We start from the raw sequence: 16,209 nt of genomic DNA on the forward strand, positions 1-16,209 counted from the left end.
CAAAAAATGTGTTTTGCGTTTTATCTTATAGAACTCATTTAATTGCTAGTGATATCTAGATAGCAAAAATTGTTTTAAATTGCTGTCATTTTTTTTCTATAAAAATCCTCTAAAAAAACTCTCTGAAAAACACCGAAAAAACAAAGTTTAAAAATATATCAATTAAGAATTATGAGAGCTATAGTAGAATAAATATGCTTTCCGTTTTTAATGTTTTACTTAATTTTGTGAACGAAATTTCCTTTAAAATAAGAGTTTGATTTCGATAAATGTCGTCGCATAATCATTCTGCTTCAGAGAAAGGTTTAACATAGTTAGATGCGTGGAAACTGTGAAATGAAATACAGGAGGCGTAAGATTTTAAGCATTAAAAAACGACACACATTGTCGCGTTGCCTAATATTGTCAGGCTCTTCAATATTTTGATTTTCTACATACGGAAAATTCAAAAAGACTGGCTACCTAATAATTGATCTTTAAAACTTAATTGCTTGCATTTGATCATCAACTTTTCAAACGCGGGTTGATCAACTTTGTGACTTTGAGATAAGATGTGGGACTCAAAATTTCTCATGACCCATAAAATACTTTTTACCCGGGTTAGTACTTCTTAGTAATCAGTCATAGATCATATATAATGTGATCCATAACATCCGTTATTTTATTGCATGGTCCTTGTTTGGTTTCATCGAGGTCAGCTACGTTTAACCATGATTACTGGGACATCACATGTTATTCATGTACATTAACCAGGATATCATGAGAGAGTAGGACAATTATGACATTTATATGAATATTTTAAAAAAATTATTATCAGATTATGATCATAGGGGAATCGTCAGTGATTAAAGTATAATCAAATATATATAATTTTTGATTTTTAACATTATAAAAGTTTTTTCCGTCAATTCTGATATACGATATTATGTCCTTTGACATTTCAACACCTAAGCGGCCATTCAGGAAACTAAAAGATCAATTTGCGGATATAGGAAAAATTGTTAATTTTTGCTACACTTCTATATTTTGTATCTTTTTCACCCCTGTTAATTATACTCTGCCCCGATTAAATTATCTCATTGTGATATGTCGTCCGCAAATTTTGTCCGAATTTTTGCCCAATTCCATATATAAATGATTTCATGCAGAAAGCATAAATGGATATGTCGGATCAGGATTAGAGTTGCTTTCTTATCAAACAGGCATGCATAAACTCGCCTGGCTAGAAAAACTTAAAAGCCGATAAAAGCTTTCTAATTTTCACTGAATTAATTTCAGAGCACTATTGAAGGCAGGTGACGGTCTCAACCATTTATAGTGGAAACTTGTAAGTGAACGAAATTGATGCTGTAAATGTGATACGTGAAATGAAATGCTAGAAATTGAACAAAAATGAACAATTTTAGCTGCAGATGCAAGAATAAAATGTGTTCTTCATACATAAAAGTTAATTTCATGGGTCGCTAATTATTACTGTGTTATTAAATTGGCTTTTAAGGAAGCTGATAATTTATCTATTATTTGATTTCTCTTTGAAATTTTAGTATGAATGATTAGAACGATATTTGAGAAAATTTATCACCATTAAAGGGGACAAAAATTTCACGCGCCGTTCCAAAATGAACTTATGTGATTAAATTTTATAAACTGACTCTCTTAGAAACCGAAAAAGTCTGTTGTTATCAACAATCGATGAAAAGCAGAAACTAACAAATTAATCAAAATATTAGTCTGTGTGTTTAGCGGCCTTCTCAGGTACTTCAGGTAATTGTTTTTTGGCGGTCGTTTTTGCCACTCAAGGCGCCGTAAAATCATAAAACTGAAATCTTTTTGGCGGAACGGCTTTTGTATAACAGACATCGCAAGATTGATATAAAATCTGAAAACAACACAGAAATTTTAATAAACATGATTTGTGTTGAGGCTGAGAAAATAGCTCCATTTTTTCTCTGACGCAAAACGTTAAAGATGGACATCGAACGAATTGAGGCCGGCAAGTAATAAACTCAGCAAAAAAAGTAAGTTCGATGTGAATGAAAAAACGCAAGCACTATGTTGTCGATGCTTTCCATCAATAATCGATAAAATCAGTTCTGTGTCAGGATTTTTTTATATCAAGTTGAATCAGCCTATAATGAGCTACACATGGCAATCGTTTTATAGGTGGCAATCTGAACTCAGATATAAAAAATGCATGTAGCTACCAATCAAACTGTTCCAATCCTAGTGATACTCGAATTTTTATTGTGCAAGATCTGATAAGATTCTGATCCAAAATCTTTATCGTGTAATGTCTTATCTAGTCTTACACGATAAATTTCTGCACTACGTGAAATTTAATCGAGTAAGAACTGATAAGTATCTTATCAGATCTTACACGATAAAAGTTCACGTAGGGCAGAATTTTTATCGTGTAAGATCTGATAAGACATGATATAAGGATTTCAATATTGCCGTATGACGTAGTCAAGTTCTTATGAAAGTAACAGATGATCAACTAACGAATTATGAAACAAAAAAATGTCTGTTGATTCAGTTTTGGCGGGAGTTTTAATTTGATTCTCGAATAGCTGCCCAGGCTCAACTGAGCAGTCCAAGGCAATTTTGGTCTTCGAAAAAAAATTCAGTCTAGTTTGATAATCACTGCTTCAGAAGAAGCCACTGATACTCGAATAACCTTTGTCATAATATCATATAAGTCTCAAAAGACAATATACGAAAATGCTGTAGTTTTTTGGCAACTGCTTTAAAACAACTCCAAAATGAACTTATGTGATTAAATTTCATAAATTGACTCTCTTAGAAACCGAAAAAGTCTGTTGATATCAACAGTCGAAGAAAAGTAGAAACTAACACATTAATCAAAATATTAGTCCGTGTGTTTAGCGGCCTTCTCAGGTACTTCAGGTAATTGTTTTTTGGCGGTCGTTTTTGCCGCTCAAGGCGTCAAAAAACCATAAAACTGAAATCCTTTTGACGGAACGGCTTTTGTATAACAGACATCGCAAGATTGATATAAAATCTGAAAACCACACAGAAATTTTAATAAACATGATTTGTGTTGAGGCTGAGAAAATAGCTCCATTTTTTCTCTGACGCAAAACGTTAAAGATGGACATCGAACGAATTGAGGCCGGCAAGTAATAAACTCAGCAAAAAAATAAGTTTGACGTGAATGAAAAAACGCAAGCATTAGGCTGTCGAAGTTTTCCATCAATAATCGTTAAAATCAGTCCTGTGTCAGGATATTTTTATATCAAGTTGAATCAGCCTATAATGAGCTACAGATGGCAATCGTTTTAAAGGTGGCAATTTGAACTCAGATATAAAAAATGCATGTAGCTATCAATCAAACTGTTCCAATCCTAGTGATTCTCAAATTTTTATTGTGCAAGATCTGGTAAGATTCGGATCCAAAATCTTTATCGTGTAGTGTCTTATCTAGTCTTACACGATAAATTTCTGCACTACATGAAATTTAATCGAGTAAGAACTGATAAGTATCTAATCAGATCTTACACGATAAAAGTTCACGTAGGGCAGAATTTTTATAGTGTAAGATCTGATAAGACATGATATAAGGATTTCAATATTGCCGTATGACGTAGTCAAATTCTTATGAAAATTACAAATGATCAACTACCGAATTATGAAACAAAAAATGTTAGTTGATTCAGTTTTGGCGGGAGTTTTAATTTGATTCTCAAATAGCTGCCCTGGCTCAACTGAGCAGTCCAAGGCAGTTTTGGTCTTCAAAAAAAAATTCAGCATAGTTTGATAATCACTGCTTCAGAAGAAACCATTGATACTCGAATAACCTTTTTCATAATATAATATAAGTCTCAAAAGACAATATACGATAATGCTGTAGTTTTTTGGCAACTGCTTGAAAACAACTCCAAAATGAACTTATGTGATTAAATTTCATAAATTGACTCTCTTAGAAACCGAAAAAGTCTGTTGTTATCAACAGTAGATGAAAAGCAGAAACTAACAAAATAATCAAAATATCAGTCTGTGTGTTTGGCGGCCTTCTCAGGTACTTCAGGTAATTGTTTTTTGGCGGTCGTTTTTGCCACTCAAGGCGCCATAAAACCATAAAACTGAAATCTTTTTGGCGGAACGGCTTTTGTATAACAGACATCGAAAGATTGATAAAAAAATCTGAAAACCACACAGAAATTTTAATAAACATGATTTTTGTTGAGGGTGAGAAAATAGCTCCATTTTTTCTCTGACGCAAAACGTTAAAGATGGACATCGAACGAATTGAGGCCGGCAAGTAATAAACTCAGCAAAAAAATAAGTATGACGTGAATGAAAAAACGCAAGCATTATGCTGTCGATGTTTTCCATCAATAATCGTTAAAATCAGTTCTGTGTCAGGATTTTTTTATATCAAGTTGAATCAGCCTATAATGAGCTACAGATGGCAATCGTTTTAAAGGTGGCAATTTGAACTCAGATATAAAAAATGCATGTAGCTATCAATCAAACTGTTCCAATCCTATTGATTCTCAAATTTTTATTGTGCAAGATCTGGTGAGATTCTGATCCAAAATCTTTATCGTGTAATGTCTTATCTAGTCTTACACGATAAATTTCTGCACTACGTGAAATTTAATCGAGTAAGAACTGATAAGTATATTATCAGATCTTACACGATAAGAGTTCACGTAGGGCAGAATTTTTATAGTGTAAGATCTGATAAGACATGATATAAGGATTTCAATATTGCCGTGTGACGTAGTCAAATTCTTATGAAAATTACAAATGATCAACTGCCGAATTATGAAACAAAAAATGTTAGTTGATTCAGTTTTTGCGGGAGTTTTAATTTGATTCTCAAATAGCTGCCCTGGCTCAACTGAGCAGTCCAAGGCAGTTTTGGTCTTCAAAAAAAATTCAGCATAGTTTGATAATCACTGCTTCAGAAGAAACCATTGATACTCGAATAACCTTTTTCATAATATAATATAAGTCTCAAAAGACAATATACGATAATGCTGTAGTTTTTTGGCAACTGCTTGACAACAACTCCAAAATGAACTTATGTGATTAAATTTCATAAATTGACTCTCTTAGAAACCGAAAAAGTCTGTTGTTATCAACAGTAGACGAAAAACAGAAACTAACAAATTCATCAAAATATCAGTCTGTGTGTTTAGCGGCCTTCTCAGGTACTTCAGGTAATTGTTTTTTGGCGGTCGTTTTTGCCACTCAAGGCACCATAAAACCATAAAACTGAAATCTTTTTGGCGGAACGGCTTTTGTATAACAGACATCGCAAGATTGATAAAAAATCTGAAAACCACACAGAAATTTTAATAAACATGATTTTTGTTGAGGGTGAGAAAATAGCTCCATTTTTTCTCTGACGCAAAACGTTAAAGATGGACATCGAACGAATTGAGGCCGGCAAGTAATAAACTCAGCAAAAAAATAAGTATGACGTGAATGAAAAAACGCAAGCATTATGCTGTCGATGTTTTCCATCAATAATCGTTAAAATCAGTTCTGTGTCAGGATTTTTTTATATCAAGTTGAATCAGCCTATAATGAGCTACAGATGGCAATCGTTTTAAAGGTGGCAATTTGAACTCAGATATAAAAAATGCATGTAGCTATCAATCAAACTGTTCCAATCCTATTGATTCTCAAATTTTTATTGTGCAAGATCTGGTGAGATTCTGATCCAAAATCTTTATCGTGTAATGTCTTATCTAGTCTTACACGATAAATTTCTGCACTACGTGAAATTTAATGGAGTAAGAACTGATAAGTATATTATCAGATCTTACACGATAAGAGTTCACGTAGGGCAGAATTTTTATAGTGTAAGATCTGATAAGACATGATATAAGGATTTCAATATTGCCGTGTGACGTAGTCAAATTCTTATGAAAATTACAAATGATCAACTGCCGAATTATGAAACAAAAAATGTAAGTTGATTCAGTTTTTGCGGGAGTTTTAATTTGATTCTCAAATAGCTGCCCTGGCTCAACTGAGCAGTCCAAGGCAGTTTTGGTCTTCAAAAAAAATTCAGCATAGTTTGATAATCACTGCTTCAGAAGAAACCATTGATACTCGAATAACCTTTTTCATAATATAATATAAGTCTCAAAAGACAATATACGATAATGCTGTAGTTTTTTGGCAACTGCTTGACAACAACTCCAAAATGAACTTATGTGATTAAATTTCATAAATTGACTCTCTTAGAAACCGAAAAAGTCTGTTGTTATCAACAGTAGACGAAAAACAGAAACTAACAAATTAATCAAAATATCAGTCTGTGTGTTTGGCGGCCTTCTCAGGTACTTCAGGTAATTGTTTTTTGGCGGTCGTTTTTGCCACTCAAGGCACCATAAAACCATAAAACTGAAATCCTTTTGGCGGAACGGCTTTTGTATAACAGACATCGCAAGATTGATAAAAAATCTGAAAACCACACAGAAATTTTAATAAACATGATTTGTGTTGAGGGTGAGAAAATAGCTCCATTTTTTCTCTGACGCAAAACGTTAAAGATGGATATCGAACGAATTGAGGCCGGCAAGTAATAAACTCACCAAAAAAAAGTAAGTTCGATGTGAATGAAAAAAACGCAAGCATTATGTTGTCGATGCTTTCCATCAATAATCGATAAAATCAGTTCTGTGTCAGGATTTTTTTATATCAAGTTGATTCAGCCTATAATGAGCTACAGATGGCAATCGTTTTAAAGGTGGCAATTTGAACTCAGATATAAAAAATGCATGTAGCTATCAATCAAACTGTTCCAATCATAGTGATTCTCGAATTTTTATTGTGCAAGATCTGGTAAGATTCTGATCCAAAATCTTTATCGTGTAATGTCTTATCTAGTCTTACACGATAAATTTCTGCACTACGTGAAATTTAATCGAGTAAGAACTGATACGTATCTTATCAGATCTTACACGATAAAAGTTCACGTAGGGCAGAATTTTTAAAGTGTAAGATCTGATAAGACATGATATAAGGATTTCAATATTGCCGTATGACGTAGTCAAGTTCTTATGAAAATTAAAAATGATCAACTAACGAATTATGAAACAAAAAAATGTTTGTTGATGCAGTTTTGGCGGGAGTTTTAATTTGATTCTCAAATAGCTGCCCTGGCTCAACTGAGCAGTCCAAGGCAGTTTTGGTCTTCGAAAAAAAATTCAGCCTAGTTTGATAATCACTGAAGAACATGCCATACTTAAAGAATTTTTTATCGTATAAGGTCTTCGCAAGAATATCCATTCTCCTATAAAATCTTATAAGGAAATGCATATTCTTACAAAATATCATAAATTATTACACTATAAAAATTCTTAGTATGCATCTAATAAGATCTTACACGGTAAAAATTTCGCTGACGAAAAGGAATTTTTATCCTGCAAGACCTTATAAGACGAAAATTTCATCGTGTAAGATCTGATAAGATGCTTACCTAGAATTTTAATCGTGTAGGATCTGACATATTGTCTTATAAGATCTTGTAAGGGGTTGATCTTCTTATCAGTTCTTATAAGGCAATTTGGTAAAAACAAATGGTCAGCTCTGTACGATAAAAATTCCGGAATCACTCAATATATTTTTTCTTTAAAAACTGTCTAAAAACAGTCCATGTATAGTTCTTTAGTCTGAAGTTTACGCCAAGAAACTTGACAGTGTAATATCTATGACTGAACGTGAACTAGACACTTAATCATGAATTTTTGCGTAAGATGACAGATCTTAATGGAAGATCTTGATAACATCTAACATGCTAATTTGAGACAGACAAAAAAATTAGTCAGAAAATTGTGAAAAGTTAAACAAATACACAACCTGTAACAGATAGCACAGAGAACTGTTTCAGCAAAACCTTCATAAAACATAAGCTTCCGATTTCTTAAAGAAAATCGCAATTTTTGAAAAATATATAATATATATATATAAACATTACTGGAATGATATTATTGGTATAATTCCAAAAAAAACAGAGAAACTAACAGAAAACCAAACAGAAAACCAAAAAAATACAGCCATTCGGACAAATATTTGAATCCCAATTTCAACTTACTTTGCCATTTCGCTGCTGTTTTCTTTTCGGTCGATCTATAACTGTGCATGCAAACCAAAAAATGCCAGTAACTGCATTATCTTTCTTTATTCATAGCTTAAAACCATCAGTTCAAACAAAATTTTGATTTATTTTGAATGTTCATAAAATGTAAAATGAAAATAGAGAAATTGTGTCATACAGGTAGACAGAAAGTCAAAAAACTGTTGTTATCATCTTCACAACACTTACTTTGTAAAAAAAACAGTGAACTGATATGTTGATCAGTTAGTTGTTTTGTTCATCAAAGAAAGTATCAAAATAATAAAGTTTATTTGGGGGTTTAAACAGAATTTTCTCATTACATTTAATAAAAATGCCTGTTTTTAGTATGTCTTGATGAAACGTCCGATACTTTATTGTTGAAATAAGAAATACGTAGATGGCACCGTCTTTACAGATATATATTTATGGATAATGAACTTAATTTAACTCCTTGCTTTATGAACCAACTTTTCTACATTAGCCGCTGGATTAACTGAGAATTGACAAAAAAGAATATAAGTTTAGCGCGTGTCAAAATCTTAAATATATCGCAATGCAACTCAACAACTATATAAAAAGAAGAATGTCCTCTTTAAAAAACAAAATTTTTACTCTTAAAAACACTGAGGAGGATTCTAAAAATTTACAATAAAAAAAATTTTATCTTCACTATCTTTTTTCCTGATTTTTTGAATTGCAGTCAATTTTCTATTCAGTTCAATGAAAAACAATTGATTGGAAAAAAAATGGATGAAATGCATTTGAAATAAATTTTGCGGTCTGATATTGATCTATATAAAGCATAAAGCAAATATTGTTATAGTATCAAGTTGCTCTGAAAAGTGAATAAATTTTGAACCAAGGATCTTGTAAGAGATTTATAAAAACGTTCAGAAAATTAAAATTGTCAAAAAATTTTTCGCAAAAAACCGTGCACGCGCACTAGGTTGTTTCACTTTGTTTTTTTTTCAAAAAATATGTAGAATAAAGAGGATGCTGATGGAAGCAGTCAAAAATTATAAGTGGAATCCAATGTCCGATATTCGTATTCGATTAAAAAAATGTGCAACAGATTTAACTTTCTCACTTTGTTTTCCACTTGTGAAAAGCTTTAAGCAGAGTTATGTGACTCTACTTTACACAAAGTTCCTTGAAAAATTTGATCTACCAGATGATTTCTCGATGACTTCAGTCAGAGTCTTTTAATTTCTTCGTATTTTATTAATCTCCTGAACTCTGTTTGAGATATTGATCAATATCAATTACTCTCCGAAATAAAAATAAGTTCCAGAAAAGTTTTATTTGTAACTTCAGTTCTTTTTCTGCAGTTTGATTTCACGTATCCAGCGCTAATTGAACGACAAAATTCTGACTTCATGACTGATATTTACAAATTCTTCTTTGTACTTGATAAGAAGTTCTCAAATAAGGGATTATTTTTCTAAAGGTAGGCAGTGCTAATTAACGGACAAGCCGTTAATAGCTGTTGGCTTCTTATTGTTAAAATTTTGAGGTCAAGTAAAAGAATTGTGGAGAATTTTGAAAATTTATTACCATAAAATAATGCGATACGAAGAATAAAAGTCGTACATGTAAGGCCATCACTTTGTTTTCGACCAGACATGACCTTGGAAATCAGTAGACTTTGGACAGCCTTTTACTAGAGAGATCTCCCCTGGATGACAACAATAAACGTTTTTCAGATGTAGTTAATGTTTTTCGACCACAACAAACGTTTTTCATACCACAGTCGTTCAAGCCTTTTTGGCTTCTGAGATCCAGTAAATAAGACCTTAAAACACACTATCTGATGTTAAATCATCAAAGCTCTGAATAGCTCTAAATCAGAACTGAAATTAGTATTGCAATTGGACTTTCCCATTTTTTTATTGATGTTAACTTATCGTTATGTACCAGGAACACCGACTCACCCCTGTTGCAGCCTAAAAAATTCGCTGAAAAAATTTGCTTACAGAAATGTATAATTTTTCAAAAGGAAATTGAAGAATTAACTAGCTTGGTGACCCAATGCAGTCAGTTCAATTTATAAAAAATAAATAGGGTTAACAAATCAAACAGTCTTAACCATTTGTAACAAACATACTGTGATATTTGCTAACTCCCTAGACTGCTAAGGAATTAGAGCTTTCTTGACTCGAAGCAATTATCACCCGAAATGCGGCCCGTATGCTTCTGACTACCTATTTTGTCATTATACCAAAAACGGGATACTTATAAATTGTTTAAATTTGACGTTGAATGCACTCAAAACTTTGCATATTTAATAGATAATATTAAAAGTTAATATTAAATATTTAAATCAAAAACTCGGATATATATAATTTAATAGGAAAGATGGTATCTCATCCTAAAAGTGTGTGAAAAATTAAAATTTATCCTACATTACTACTAATTAAATTTTATTGGTAATGATATTACTTATAACAATTTCCGTAGCACCAACTTTTGCGAAGTTTTTGAAATACTTTTACTCTATCAGTTAGTAGAATATATTTTAAAGTAAAATGTGTTTTTGGACAGAAAACTATTCGGCTGCCAATTTACTCAGCTTTATTGAAAAATTAATAGAAAACATGGAAGATATCCACGACACAGGCGCTGCGTTCTTGGATCCTGCAAAAGCTTTCAATTCGCATTCACATGAGATTTTTTCTAAAAAACCTGAAAACTTCAATTTCTCTCAATCAACGATTTTACTTCTCAAATCTTTTCTCAAAAATTTAGCACAACGCGTAAAATAAGGTGTTGACTTATCAGATAAAATAACTATTACTCTTGGTGTTAATCTTGGTGTAAACAATTGTTCTGAAAAACTGAAGGTGACAAATGATGTTGTTCAATTTGCAGATGACACTAGTATCATATGCAAATTTGAAAGTAATGAACGAATTCCATTTTAAAATGAAAAACTTTAGAACAAGCAGACAAATACCTGACAGAAAATCTACTCCAATAAAGTGCCAATAAAACAGAGTTAAATTTGTTATTTTCGACAGATATTGACCACTCCGCTCTTCCTATTAAAGATCGTATCTTGCCATCCGAATTTTTTTATCTCAAAAGTCAGCTGAATGAAACTACAAACAGATATGATTATGGGAAACCTCCGAAAATTTTAAAATGTTTACTAGTCGCCAAACAAACTAGACAGAACAAGAGAACAAATCAGACTATTTTAAAAGGGGAACGAGAACGAAGTGGAGTAACAAACAATTGATCTTGAAAAGCGCTCAAAAAGGAACAAATCGCCCTTTTTAGTAAGAACTTTTAACTGTAGAACTTGTGTGAACCGAGTTTTTGCTCGATCAAAGCAAGAAAATACCCGTTAGTAGACAACCAGGAGCCTTCAAATCCCATTTTACCTTTGAATGAACAACCCAAATTTTAAGATTATTATATTAATAACAATACTGATACTGTGATTATTTTATTTAACATTTGAAAGAATGTGGATATTTAACCTTGAGTTATAATCAGAATAATTTACATGTTTGCAAACTTTGTAATGTAATTGCTACATTTTTTAACGATTACAATGAACAATAGGAGTAAGAAGAAAAGAAAAGATTTTGTCCTGAATTAGAAAATTGCATTAGGTTCCTTTTAATGAAACTAACGTCGATTAAACAAAGTTGACCATTAAGTCATCCCGATTCATGATATTTAATTTGTTGATTTTACAATATTAAAGAGATAAGTTTTTGCGAATAAACAAATTAACCAATGATTTAAAGGCACCAACATTTATGATGTGTTCTTCTCATCATCAAAGAGATACCTTTTTAAGTATATTACTAACCTCGGACTTAAGCTGACGATCAGCACCAACAAGTTCATCAGAATCCCACACATGCAAATGACAGTGATTGAAAATATCTGCAACCAATCGCGGTGGAAGTCATCAGGCACACCATTCCGTTTGAACTCCTCGCAACTGGACTGGTTCATGAGTGGCATCTGCATGCAGAGGTCAAACAAGGTCATGTTCTGACCTAGAAGCATGCAGTGCATTTCTGCTTCATCTGGGTTACCAGTTAGGATTAAGTAACCGTGGCAGGTCCTTCGAGTCATTTTAAGGTCTTTTCTCAATTATTTCTCTTTCTGATCAATGTCGATAAAGTTGAGCTAATCAAATCTTGGTTGTAAAATTGGAATAGAGGTTGCAGAATTGTTTGACGTGTAGCTTTGAACGGAACTTTAATTAAACTTCACTGACTTTGTTTGTTTCTGAATTTTGTTTTTGTGCCGCTGAAGTCAAACACATTTAGTAATACCCGAGTTCGAAGCACTTAGGTCTTTTTACAGAAAACTCAAAAATGAAATTGAAATTGTAACGTTGGTATAAACTTTCTGAAACCTTTTTCTGCATAAAACTCAGCAGATTTCAGATAATCACCAAGAGACTAAATATTACTGAACATTGTTCACCGAATATCATCAAGACCACTCATAAGTAAAATTATTAATTTTAGCCCACATTCGTTTTAGCAGAAGTCACGCATGAATTAGTATTAAGATTTGATGTTGTTAAAAACTGCTAAACTGTCTCAGTAAGTTAATAGACAGAATGATTTGCCCAAATAAGGAAGTTTTTTCTTTTATAATTACTAAACTTTGAATTAACAGGTGAGAAACTTCGATTAATTAAATGTCTGTCAGTAAAATAAATAAATAAATACAATAAAACGTGAACTAATTACAAATAAAACATGTTTTATACTGTTTCAGAATGTATTAAACCGTTTCAGAATAAAATTCGTAAACGGAATGAAATCGTTGCGATTTATTTAACGAAAAGAAAACATTGTCAAAAATAAAGAAAATTGTTCGGCGATTCCTTCTTTTTAATCGAGAAAATTTTGAGGACGATAAACAAAGGAAAATAATGCAGGAAAAACAAAGCAAGATAGATTAAAGCATTTTGTTCAACACCTTTTGAGTAAAACAAATTTTAAAAAGAAGTTGAAATAATTCGAAATTTTCGTAAGCAATATCAAAGAATTGGACATGAACGGTAAGAGTGAAACTGGAAAACTGTAAGGGTTCTTTTGGGTTCCTTTGAAGGAATGAAGGGTGAGGAAATAAACAAATAAACAACCCCCTCTAATTATAATCCCAAGTTGAACAAACAGGAAGAAAATTCGATCAAATCAAGAAGCGAGATGGTCACAAAATCAATAAAAGCCGTGATTACAAATGATGCTTTCTGTAATCATCAATTTTGCTATTTTGAAAGGCACAAATATCTTTATTCATCTCGAAAAAAAATGTTTTCTTTTTTCAACTTGCAATTTGATTGGCTGAAAATCCGCGTTTTCCGACTTTGAGTAATTTTTGTCAAATTGGTTGTACATAACAAAGATTAAAACTTACAATACTTAAAGGGGAAAATGGCATACATTCATTACAAAAAGAGATGGAAAATGTGAATTTTTCATTGTTGATCGAAAATGTCCCAGGTAGACTTGTTCAGAGATATTTCCTCAGTGAAGTGTAAGAACGAAATTTGATCATCATGCTAATGATATCTCCACCTGAAATTTTTCCCGCCCCGTCAAGCTCGTAATTAGAGACAAACATAACGAACAAAGCGTGAAATCATTTTGATGATGGGAAAAATGTCCGCAGTAATTAAAATATATTATAAATAGTATAATAATTTTTCCTCGCTTTCATTTTTACCTGTCCTCTAGAATAATGGCGTCAGAAAGCTTATAGCTTGTCTGATAATCAAGACCAACCTTTTCAAACCCTTCTAAAATCAAGGACAACCGGGACTAAAGTAGCCCGCGCGAAGCACCCATTTTAGCAATAATGTAAACAAATTGTTTACAGCCTGGTTTAATGCTTCAAAAGACAAAAGTAAGAGCGTGGAACTTGATATTAGAGTTAAAGCTCGCCAAAATTTTGCTATTAGGAAACACAAAACCTGTAAAATAAATATAAGCAAACTATTTCTTCAATAAACGTGGCTCCCCATGGGGCCCGAATATTATTTACCACCCTAAGTTACTGGGAAAGCTTTAGAGCTTAGCCCAGTAACAAACAAAATGCCAACACCTGTTATGGGTAAGTTCAAACTTGTGAACGAGAACTGAACGAATTTGAAAGCACAATCGAATCAATATGTCAAAAATTCAACAACTTTTGCAATAATTGGCTGCAAATTTAAAATTTAGATACTTTTCTCCACTTTTTGAAATAAATCACATATAGCACTAGAATTATTAGCTGCCATAAATTACATAAAAACGTCAATTTATACGAAGGCGAACAATTCAATGCTAAATATTGTTTTCGGATCAGAAAACCCACTGCACAAAACTGTTCTCGCTCAAAATTTCAATAAAATATCCTTTCTAATAACAATAAAGAAAAATTTAGGCACTCAAGTTTAGCTAAGAAAAACACGATAACTTAATTCTAATCACACTTATATAATTCGTCGAACTTGTTTTTACCGTGCTAGAGTTTTTATCAATCATCTTATCACCCGAATATCGAACGGAGGAGTTTAAAACAAGCGCCTAAAAATTAATTGTTTAATTGTTCCAAACCACTTTTGGGGGTAGGATCTATATACACAAATGGGATTTTTGTTCAGTCAATTTTAATCGACCAACATATTCATCGTAGATGGCTGTGAGTGGTATCATTAGAAAGGCCGTCCAGCGTAGAATATGGAATTAAAAAGATTTTTTTAATTTCGTTTTCTAGAGCGAGATATTGTGTTTTAAATTTTTGAGACCAATTTGCGTTAATTTTATTCACATTTTCTGGAATTTTTGCATAAAATATGTAGTAAAAAAACTGTTTTTGAATTTCTATTTGTCCACGAAGGAAGTTATCGAAGTTTGAAAATCTGTTAACATTAGGCTGAGTTTCGTTGTTTTTGTTCACATTTTTCGTATATTTACGCAATTTATTCCGCCGATTTTGCTGGAAATTATGTTAAAATGTTAACGACAGCGTTGTTTATTTCACCTCTAGCGATAGAAGATTGTTGTTGAATCGTTTGATTAGTTTTTTTGCTGAAGTTTTTTGCTAAATGTTTTAAAATTATGCCTTTTTTCTTCAAAAAAAAACGAAAAAATAACAGTACCGTTTGTTTCATATTTCTGGATTAACAAACGCAGAAACTGTTGACATTATCATCGTTCACAACAAAGGGGCATGATTGAGGTGTGCTTCCTTTGAGAGTAAGCAAATTTGTCAGAATTTTGCTATTTTAACTCAATAATCGTCCAATATGCATGCTTAACAAATAACGTTTAGGTTTCAAATTACCAATATCAAAAAATTAGGAAAAAATACGTGTTCCTAATGGGCGAACAACAACAGCAAGGCTTGTTTTGTTCAAATCGTTGTTTTATATACTCAAAAGATAATTCGCATTGTAATCACTCGGTGTCTTAAAACCTTTTCGTATTTTTTGCTTTCTCTCTGTTTACAAAACAGAATACTTCAAATCAAAGATCAGTGATGATAAATCCAATTGGCTTTCTAAGGATTTTCAGGAAACCCTAACTTGTTTTTTAAGGGAAGGCTTGTTGTCGTTTTGGCTTTTCAAACAACCTAACTTCAAAATAAACATTTTATTATGGAGCTCTGCTTTTATTGTTTTTGGACATTTTGAAGCTTAAAATAAGCAAATACAGGTCGCAATGTCTCTCTAATTGGTTAAAAATTTGTCTTGTTTTATTTGTTACAAACGTTTTCAATATTTGAACAGTGGATAGTTTTTCAATAACAATTTTTCCAGTGGGTAGCCTATGGTAATCGCGTCATTGACATCGCCGTCTAGCATTATAGGAGAAAGGGATTTATTCATTATTGTCTTTAATTCATATTTTCTTGAAGTCGTATGAAAAGTTTTTGTTAATTACTGATCTTAGTGGCTTCCTAGTCGATGAATCAGATATTCAAAACGGTTTTTTCATCAGTCATTTTTGGCTGATCTATATATTCTTCCTGAGTAGTACCATTAGAAATCAAGCCCATGGTAGGATTTATTGACTGATTTTTGCTGTTTTCGTATATATTTTCTGTATTGTTTTGCAATTTCTGCAAGTTTTGCTACTTATATG

The 16,209-nt window shown here is 32.1% G+C and overlaps 1 protein-coding gene across 1 annotated transcript in view; it reads right to left on the reverse strand.

Moving 5' to 3' along the window:
- The window catches only part of LOC142353465 (G-protein coupled receptor 54-like), a 66,556-nt gene extending 52,848 nt beyond the window's left edge, over nt 1–13,708 (reverse strand). Inside the window, exon 1 of the mRNA XM_075405718.1 lies at nt 11,922–13,708. Within this exon, the coding sequence (XP_075261833.1) occupies nt 11,922–12,193 (272 nt within the window). The 5' untranslated portion in view covers nt 12,194–13,708. The remainder of the gene's footprint in view (nt 1–11,921) is intronic.
- Between the last annotated feature and the right edge of the window lie 2,501 nt (nt 13,709–16,209).

This window comes from Convolutriloba macropyga, chromosome 14 (assembly GCF_964194025.1).
Source record: "Convolutriloba macropyga chromosome 14, txConMacr16.3, whole genome shotgun sequence".
Lineage (NCBI taxonomy): Eukaryota > Metazoa > Xenacoelomorpha > Acoela > Convolutidae > Convolutriloba > Convolutriloba macropyga.